The following is a 10,569-nucleotide window of genomic DNA, read 5'->3' on the forward strand; positions in this document are numbered from 1 at the left end:
GCCACCTCGAAGGCCGAGAATGTTATGGAAAGAAGATATTCTCACTTGTTTGTATAGCGAAATGGTTGTGGTTCGAAAGGTACTCTCTATGAGTTATGACTTAAAATATGTATAGTTCATATCAAGGTACCACTTTTGATAATGTAATGCCGGTTATGTTGAGATTTGTGTTATTGATATATTGTGATGCTTTGTTGGGTTGTGGATGTGTTTTTAGGAGTGGTTTTGATGATTCTTTGGCAAGTGGTTAGGCCCAATACAGGGGAGAATCTGCCAAAATTTCTGAAAAATTTGGGGGTTAGTCAAATTTGGGGGCTTGTGATGTGTGGAAGAAGAGATGAACTATGTTGGGTGTTTTGGGCAGGCTCTACTCCTCATTTGAGGACGAATGATCCTAAGTGGGTGAGGATGTAAGGCCCCGTAAAATTTCTCCAAGGAGTTTGAGGTTTTGTGGTGCCGAAGTAGACTTATGTATACGAAGGTAGTAGTTAATCTTCGTGGCAAGATTGCGAGCCGCGGTACAGACGTTTTGGGTTGAAGAATACACTGAGGAGTTGATGGAAAATTTTGGCAGAAGAAGCCATTTCTACGGTCTGTTTTGCGACCGCAGAACCATTCCGCGGGCCGCATACCTATCGCAGAGTCGAGCAGAAAAATAGTTGAATTTTGAAGGTTGTTTCGCGGTCCATTATGCGATCGCATACCTGTTTCGTGGTCCGCACTTCTGTCGCAGAGGTAGCATGAGGAATTTTGTTGGGCGATTCTGTGGTCCATTCTGTAGCTGCATAAGTGGTCTGTGGACCGCAGACCTGACCGCAAACCGGTCCAGGCCATCCCAAATTTTGGCATTGCTTTCGCGGTCCATTTTGCGAGCCGCATATCTATTCTGCGGTCCATTCTGCGACCGCAGACTTGAGTTCAGAGGGTCCATGTTTTTATTTTTATAACCCGACCCCATTTTGATAAATAACCTTTGGGGCTTATTTTGAAGCAAATGTCTGATGATTTTAGAGAGAGTTAAGAGTACCTTAGAGAGAGAAGGACCTAGCATTCTAATCATCCATTCTTGCCCCAAATCTTCAAGAATCATGGAAGCCGCTCATTAGACCACCATCTATTCGGGTAAGTTCTTATCCTGCGTCATCCATGCAAATTTGTTTAGGGTCTAAGTATGTTATGGGGTTGGAGATAGGCCATGCATGTACCAATAGGAGGTAGTATGTGGGGTTGTTAAACTATATTGGGTGGTTTCTTGTTGAAATTGATTAGGGGTGGAAAGGATTACCATTGTAGAACCTTGCATTCAATTTTGCATAATAGGTGTTTGACAAAATTCCCAAGAGAGTTATATCATGAGAATCCTTCTAATTATTATCTGATTTTCGCTATCTTTCTATAGATTGATATTGCTAGAAGTGTTGGAACGTTGTAGTAACCTAAGAAAAGCTCAAGAAAGGTATGTTGGCTAAACTTCTCTCTTAGAATCGAATTTCATGATGTTCCCGTAAGTTTCAAGTATGGATGGCCCAGGTTCTTAATTCTCATATTCCGAGTTGTTCCTAATAAATTGAATTATCCCGAGTAGGAAAATTCTTGAAATATGTATGTACTCAAACGTGTTCCACTTACTCCTAACTCATCATGATCTCCTTTGGGAATGTGTTCAAGTATAATTTATGTGTTAAGGCGATATAACTTTAATTCATGTTTCAAATTGAAGTTTATTAAGCTTAACATGGAAAGAAAACTCAATGTGCTTAAGACTGATATTGCTCATATACATATTTGAGGTCTTGATTCCAAATACCCTTAATTGTTGGTAATCTATGATGATGTTTGTAAGTGAAAGAAGTGAGATGAGATGTAAAACGTAGCGGTGATTGTTGTAACTAGTGCATTTGATTTGTATTGGTGTTTCAATCGTAAATCACCATGCTCTCCTTTATAAATATTTCCAATGTGATTTGAGTTCTTACATAATCATGAGTTGAAATTGTGTATTGCCCTTTTGAGAAAAAGTAATTCAAGAATAAGTGGTGTATCACTCGTTATGATTTTAACTCGTGCTTCAATTACTAGTCATTTTGCTCCATTCTTTGGAAAGGAATCTATTGTGTTTAAAGCCTTCATTACTAATGGATTTAATTTATGATTTCCAAAATATTCTACATGTTGATGTTTGTGATGATAATTCTTGAATGTAAAGAAATAAAAGTGTGGAATATAAGATACGACCACTGTGCCTTGGATGAAGAATCATATGTATGGCCAAGAGAGCCAATGAAATAATGATGTTGTGAGTGGTTGAAAGTATTAATAAAACTATATACTATGTGAAGGACAGGAGGTGAATGTATTTGTATTTCTGCTTCCTTTGTGTGCAAAACAAAATATTTTTGGGAGTATCATTAGCGAGCCGAGGAAGGGTAGGTCGTAAGGCCCACACCCGAAACTACACGTGCCAGTGTAGGAGTGGATTGTGATTATTCCCCTTATTTGGGATGAGATTGAAATATTTATGTGATGAGATTATTCCCCTTAATTGGGATGAGACTGATGATAGCTGTGAATTGGAAATGATGAAGTCGACCTACACGGCATATGTGGGAAGGCGGCCTAGCCGATCGGGTGGGGATCAGATGCTATGTCACGCGCATGGTGGTTCCTACTCTTGGTACCACCTTTCTTTCGCATCACATGTCAATCAAACATTAGGTTAGAGGCTCCATAGACATGTTGTGGTGGTGTTCAATGTTGGGTTATGAACTAGAGGTGTTGGTATTTGGCAAACATGTTTTCCCTCAAAATTATGAACTTGTAATATTTTGAAAATTGTAAAATGAATATCCTTTGAGTAATGGAAAAGAATGTAGAATATTTTACTCTTCTCATGCTTACCTCTTGTTATTGGGTCTTATATTGTTAATGGGCGAGGCTGGGTAAAATGCATCTAGCAGGCTTGCTTAACAGGGGTATCTCGGTTGAGTGCCGGTCGCACTCCCCGAGGTCGGGGCATGAGAGAAACTCTCCTGAATACCACTCATAGATTTCACGGTGCCCAAACCTGTCAAACAGCGAGTCGAGGCTCACCTATCCGTCTTCGATATTTCTCAGACCTCGACTGTTGGCCAGGCCTAAAACATACAAGAACCGGTAACCGGGCATAGTAACTGGCAATATTGGTTTCCTTCCATTGAGTGACAGCTCCGTGAAACTAGTGACTTCCTCCAATGTCGGCACTAACTCACAGTAGGCAAACTTGAACACTACCTTAGCCGGATCCCAAAACTCTATCAATAGGTGAGTGAGCACCCTGTCTGCTCCGATGTTCAGCAAAGCAGTCAGTGCCCCTAGGTGTATCCGAATCTCATCTCCGTGTTCCCGGCGAATGTTCTCCCCCTACTGCTTTAACTTGTGTGGCACTCCCATCACCATGTTAATATCATAGATGTTTTGGTTGATTTCCATTTTTGAGATGAGTAAAAGGAAGGTGTTTGGTAAGTGTTTGCTTCGGATCTTTAAGAGTCTTGTCAGGTTTGTTTGTCTTTCCACAGAAGTCATGTCGTTAGGTGCATGACCCGTTGACATCATGGTGGGTTTCCTAATTGTGTGTCGATACCAAGGACCGACTCACCTAAGACTTATGCAGTATGGCCTATTTTTGCTAGAGTAGAGTGTTTCCTACTTTTGAGTTAGACTGAAGGCTGCGAGAAGTTATGTCAGTTGACCTAACAAAGCCATTCTCTGAAACTAGAGAGTTTTGAAAAGAAGGTTCGGAGGGGTGTAAAAGACAACCCTCGCGTGCCATTGTGTGTGATAGTGTACAGCCAAGAATCGATAGGAAGAAATGTGATGATAGTGTATACAAAGCAGTAACACTCAACAGTGTAGCAACAATAAGCATGATAATAAGCATAAAGAGCAAATAAGGCACGTAATTGCAATATTATCTACAATTAAGGTAATGTACAAATAAATCTAAATGCCAAATTTTGTCATAGTCTGCTAAGGTCAGAACCTAAGTGTGAAATTCCCCAGCAGAGTTGCCATGTTGTTGCACCCTATTTTGCACTAGTGAAAATAAGATTCAACTTGTGGTTTCTCTGTTGTTGATAACTTAGCTCTTATTTTCACATGTTTTCATACAAACATCAAATATACCTTTAAGCTCTTTTCAAGCATAGATGCACTAACATCGTTTTTTCTAAGACTCTCTTTTAAATCCATTCTTTTAAACTACACCCTCCCTTTGTAAGAATTATGTCCTAATATATGGTAAGCCATGCCCTTAGTACACTAGTTAAGGCATAGTATAAATAAGTGATTCTAAATCTAGTCTAAGTCTTATGGAGCTACCTCAGGTAGATTTTAAGGGGTGCCTAACACCTTCCCCTTAGAAGAAAAAGAACCCTTACCCATAATCTCACCGGTTAGCAGACTAATAAAGAATATGACTTAGTAATTAAATAGGTACCCTAGTATAGCATTAAATATTAGGTGGCGACTCTCTTTTATAAGAAGCATGGAGGTGTATATTATTCTAATGAGATGAAGGTGCTATGAATGTAAGCCTAAGATATACCTTGGATTTTAGACTTGAAGAAAACCATTTGAAAATCTTTATTTTTTTGGGGCGACAATACTTTATTTTTGAAATGATTTGATTTCCCTTTTGAAGATAAAACTTGTGTTTCAAATCTGATTTTTCCTTTTTGTGAGAGGAGGTGTCATCTCTTACTAACATTTTGGGCTTCAAAATCCTTTAAGAAAAAAGTTAGCGAAAATATAGCAAAATAACTTATAATTAGCGAATGTGGGATTGGTTACTAACTAATACTTCTTTTAATCCTATATTATTTAAGGCTTGCCTAAGTTTTATATGACTTAAAATATAAAGTAAAGCATTTAATCCAATATATAATTATCGTATACACATGAGATAAAACAACAACAAGAACGTAGCAAAATGCGACAAGGCAGTGAGGCTTAGGCAATGAAGCAGTAAATAATAAAGGAGTTAAAGGAGAGGATTGGACTCTAGTATTTGGGCCTCAAAGAGGCAGGCCCAAAAGTAATAGGGACGGCGACATCTGACTTCGAATTTCCCAAAAGATAGCAATGCCGGACTTGGGACTGAGTTCCTTATGAACTCAACAGGCCCAAACAAATGTACATATGAAAAAAGAGAAGGTCATTGGATACATATTCTGTATATTCAATCATGCATAAAACACATAAGTACATGATTGGAGCAAAACATAACAAACTATCAATATTCAAATACTATGAGAACTTATACTAATGTGGCGGTTATACATGGTAAATAGTTTACATTGAAAATCTTTCGTTGTCATTAGACACTAAACCCAAAGAGAATAATAAGTGTCAATGAATTAAGGGCTAAGGAGAGAGTTCCAATTAAGGTCGATGCCCCCTTTGAATACCCTGACACTTCAAAGTTCCCAAGGGTCTCAAGGCCCAGGTCAATGCTTATGCCGGGAAGAGCAGCCCAACCTAGGGTTAAACTCTACTCCCAAATACCCCTAAGCACTAACGACTCATTTTTCTCCATAGGTTTAAGTGCCAATGAGGCTCTTTCAATATAAATCAACTACCATAATACACCCTACCACAAAAGTATACTTCCTCTTGGCAGAATAACATAAGAACACATAAACGATTTCATTTTTATAACTACATTTTCAATAATAAATGAATGAAACACACATTAAACAAGTCTCAAGGTTAGATTCCAAACACACATAGAGGTAATAACACTATAACGTTACTGCTAAAGAACCTAACATTTGGGATCACACTTTTAGGATAGATAAAGAGCAGACAGTTCAGATATGCAGCAACCTAGAAATACAGATGCCTCTGTCCTAGCAGACTGATCTCAGATTGGTTAGGCTAGGTCTTACCACTAGCACACACATATGTTAACAACATTACTTGGAACTCTTTAAAGCATCAATAATGGTTCAGATAAACAGTCATAGTTAGCAACCTCTTCAAGTGTTATTAAAGATACCAGAACATAATCTGGACTCTTAGTATGACTACATGTTTATAGATTCAATCATGGAATTCCTAAACATGCTTAACATATTCACATATTATCAATCTTACTTCATTTTGGAATTGAGGGCTGAATCGCATCTTCATAATAGTATTAACCTTAGGTAAAATATTATGTCCAAGCAGTAGCAATAAGAAGTTTCTCTTAGGATTTACAAACCAGGTTCAGTTTAGATTAGTAGGGAAAGAGAGGACTGAGTGCAGTTTCAAAATAATGTACATGAATATGAAATCATGAAGACAAACAGAGGTACATGCAGCATTTTCATTCAACTACACAGATTTTTCAAATGAGGTTATGATCATGAAGACAAACAGAGGTACATGCAGCATTTTCATTCAACTGCATATAGATGTTTCAAATGAGGTTATGATTTTACATAGACAGGGTGAGTTTCACCTATTATGAGACCAAGTCAGTAATGTCATAAAGGGATTAAAGACACAGGAGATATTGTACCAAACAGTTTAACTCAGCTGTACAAACTAAGATTAATATCTAAACATGAGGCAGTTATGCTCAGCTTAAAAACAGTTATCATTCAACTATAACAAACATGACTATAACCTATTTTTTTGAAAAGATAACTTCATCATAACAATAGTCACATTTAGTTATCTTCCCATTACTGTTTATCCTTTTACCAGACAATGTCGTATTAGAGGTTTTAGTACGTTTCTGTAGAGCTTATGACTCAGTTTTACCGGTTTTGGAAATGTTGTATTGTGATTTTGCATTGGAGCTATTATAATACTTATCAGCTTTATTTCATATTTTTAGTCGTTATTTCTGTAATATTTTCTTGTTGATTAGGCTTACCTAATATTAGAGACTAGGTGACATCACGACGTCCTAAGATGGGAAAATGGGGTCGTGACACCTTATTAGGCCTTTCTTGTCAATCTCCGGACTTCTCCGATCCAATTTTCACTCATCCTAACAGAGAGCTCTAAATTGCTATAGGAGGATAAACTTCAATAATTTGCACAATGCTAAAGAGATAAAACAGCTTTTATTAACTTACTATGAAAAATAAAATAAATATATATTAACTTACCATATCTCAAGTGATATTTAATAATTAACCTACCTTAAAATTACCTTCAGATAATAGTACTATTATCATGTAATCACAAGTGGAACATGAAAATATTCCATTGCATCTCTATATAGTAAGACAAGAATTGCATAATAAATGAATTGCCTTAATTTTATTTAACTGGTTACTATATTTTAGCCAGTGGACACTTAGAGAAAATACTATAAAAAGGTAGTGGTTGGCTAGATACTATATCACTGAAATAAAAAAAAGTTTTAGAAAAGAAATGGCACTTCCTAAAAGTATTTTACTCATTATTGGTGTTGTGGCAACTTTGTTCTCCATAGCTTTAGCTACACCGGGGACTGCCACATTTTATACGAACTATGTTCGTAAGTATTTTCTTTTCCTTTCTTTAAAATCTTAATAGACCCAAACAAAATGGAATTTACGTTGTATACATTGAGTGGTGTAAATTTTGTTTACTCTATAAATAAATTTTAATTTATTGTATCAGGTTTGTTATCATTTTATCATGTTCTCATAATTAATGTTTATTGAGATATTTACCTGCAATTACTGCACTATACATGACTTGATATGTTTTATATTATCAATGCTAAAATTTAAACTAAAAAAAGAACTTTATTGACAAGAGAAAAAGTATGAAAAGTGATTAACGTATTTCTCTTTGTAAAATAATGAAAAAATGAAAAGATTCTTGATCATTCATGAGTTTATTTTTACTTCAGAAACAGAACAAGAATAATTGTTTTATTCAAGTGAGCAACAATGCAAATATCTCATTCATTTATTTGCTTGATATTAATTTTTTTTTTCATATAACTGATGCTGAACTTGTTTGGAACTGAGCGCAATTGTTATTGTTGTTACAGCTTCGGCATGTTATGGAAACACACCAGAAGGTACTATCATAGCAGCAGCAAGTGACCCCCTCTGGAATAATGGTGCAATATGTGGCAAATTTTTCAATGTCACATGCACTGGTCCAACAAATCCAGTGCCACACCCTTGCACTGGCAAGAGTATTGTGGTAAAGATTGTTGATCATTGCCCTGGATGTGGTGGAACCCTAGATCTATCTAAAGAAGCCTTTTCAACTATTGCTAATCCTGTGGCTGGTATTATTAAGATCGACTACGTCCAGTAAGTAACGTTTTTTCACATACGTATCTATACTCCTTATTAAAAATATTGAATTCAACTGAATCTTTTAATTGTGTGCCGTATCTGTCACCGAGTATAATGTTCTATGACTTTCAGGACTTCCTGAGGGCATCAAAGACGGCGCATCGAATTCCAATCTATAATTTATGTCTGCATATCGAAGTATACTCCATAGCGAAGTTGATTTGATAAATAAATCAAAACAGATGCATGTACTTGATCATTTCTAAGAATAAAAGTTCATCTTTTTCTTTTCTCTTTGTTCTATGTTGGAAGATATTTTAAGTATGCTTTATCAAGTGCAAGCCGTTTACTATATATTTGTATCAAACAATTGATAATCCTCATAGGAGATAGCCCACCTATGTAATCCCATATCGACATCTTCCAACGACATTGCGCTAGTTACAACCACCACGAAATCGGTTAATCCTCCTGAGCCCACACTCACCCACTAGCTATAAGCGCCCGTTCATTTTCATTAACATTAACTGAAGATCAGCTATGCGTTTAAAACTTGAAGTCATATTGCATCCCAAAATGATAATCAAGCTTTCACGTCCCTCTACATTCCAAGCAAACTCTTCTCGTCACATTCAACATACTAAGCAGCTACTTGATCTCTGCCGCTCATACTTGACCTGCTAACAATTCAACTACTACGAGATGTAACCCTCCATGCCCTTCCTCAAGGCGACAATAATAGTACGCCCGAATACGCAAGGAAAAATATCCTGCACCACATCTGCAACTCCACTACAACTCCTCGACGCCCAATTGATAGCAGGCGCTCAACATCGTATAAGAATGAGTAGGAAGGGAAATGAAAATTTAAGCTTCAATGGAATCAAACCGCATGGCGAGGAATCCAGAAGGGAAGTTCTCCTAACAGCCTTGTAGCCACTCGAAGATAAGTACAAACGCCTTTGTACTAATCCGCAAGACTCTACTAGACTTGCTCATAACTCGTGAGACCTCAGTGAACCTAGTGCTCTCATACCAAACTATCACAATCCAAAACCCACTATAGGCTATGGTGGCACCCTACGTTGCTGTTAGGCAAGCCAACTGTGAACCATTTAAATAATTATTCATTTTACTTCTTTTGAAATCGTGAATTTTATTAGATAAAGAAATTAATGCATTAAAATCATGGATACATACAATTTAAATAAAATATAAAATAAAAGATGGCTTTAAGCCAAACCATAAACACCTACTAGAACATCCCAAAATTCGGTGTCACAAGTGCATGAGTAACTACTAAGAAATACAATACCAACACAACATCTGTCTGCAGAGACTCCGTGTGCTGCGGATCATAATATGGGATGCAGCTCACCGTAAAGTCCCCATAATAGCTGCGCCTTTGCGCCCAAATGACTACCAGAAATATATACCTACACAATAAGTGCAAAAGTATAGTATGAGTACGTAAATCAACGCGTAGCCAGTAAGTATGTAGCCAAACTCCGAAGAAGTAGTAATGAGGGATTAACATTGACACTTACTAGTGGTCCAATATATCAAATATAATAAAGTAGACAAGTATGAAACATGGTAAGTAACAGTGAGAACAAATATAGCCAAATAATACGGTTTAAGAATGAACAATGAACACAAAGTCCTCATAACCGGATACCTCCTCAAATGGAATACGTAATGGTCAACACCAAATAAACGGTCACATCTCAAGTCAGAAAAACTAATGAGTACGCGGACTCCTTATTAAGTATTTCGCATGATTCTGCCAAGGTGAAAGACCCGATCCCATAAGAGTAAAGGCACGAATTCCTGACGTGGCGTATGGCCCGATCCCATAATAGTACCACTGAGGCGTTCAACCTGACCCCATAATCGTGTACACTGCCGAGGTCGACCAGCACGAACCATAGATGCATCTCATAATACTGCCGAGCCGAACGACCCGATCCTATAATGATAATGTTGAGGCGATCAGACCGATCCCATAAGAATAGTGAAGACTTGATGAGTCACTGGCCCCACTCACGAATATACGTGTGAGTTGTAAAATTCTAGAAAACTTCCAAACAAATACATACAACACTGGAGAAAACTGTAATAGGAAGTGAAATCTCTACTGCTAATCAATTAGCTGTCCATATATCATGAATCATAAGTCTGATACTTTACGCAGGTCTAGCCTCGGGAAAAAAGGTATATTAAAGCAATTAAACAAGCAAGAATAACTCAGGTATTATAATTAAGGCATGGCGTGACTCTAAGTCTACCTGAACCT

At 37.2% G+C, this 10,569-nt stretch overlaps 1 protein-coding gene across 1 annotated transcript; it reads left to right on the plus strand.

Moving 5' to 3' along the window:
- Nucleotides 1-7,407: 7,407 nt before the first annotated feature.
- Nucleotides 7,408-8,292, plus strand: LOC107782362 (putative EG45-like domain containing protein 1). Its single transcript, XM_016603238.2, has 2 exons — nucleotides 7,408-7,513; nucleotides 8,018-8,292. The coding sequence occupies exons 1-2, from the start codon at nucleotides 7,408-7,410 to the stop codon at nucleotides 8,290-8,292; spliced, it is 381 nt and encodes a 126-aa protein (XP_016458724.1).
- The last annotated feature ends 2,277 nt before the right edge of the window (nucleotides 8,293-10,569 follow it).

This window comes from Nicotiana tabacum, chromosome 2, assembly GCF_000715075.1.
Source record: "Nicotiana tabacum cultivar K326 chromosome 2, ASM71507v2, whole genome shotgun sequence".
Classification (NCBI taxonomy): Eukaryota; Viridiplantae; Streptophyta; class Magnoliopsida; order Solanales; family Solanaceae; genus Nicotiana; species Nicotiana tabacum.

What these genes read in the sequence shown, in the direction of transcription:
- LOC107782362 (XM_016603238.2), top strand. Translation starts at nt 7,408, where the DNA reads ATGGCACTTCCTAAAAGTATTTTACTCATTATTGGTGTTGTGGCAACT. An exon ending in ATTTTATACGAACTATGTTC is followed by an intron (nt 7,514 to 8,017) that starts GTAAGTATTTTC and finishes TTGTTGTTACAG; the next exon opens with CTTCGGCATGTTATGGAAAC.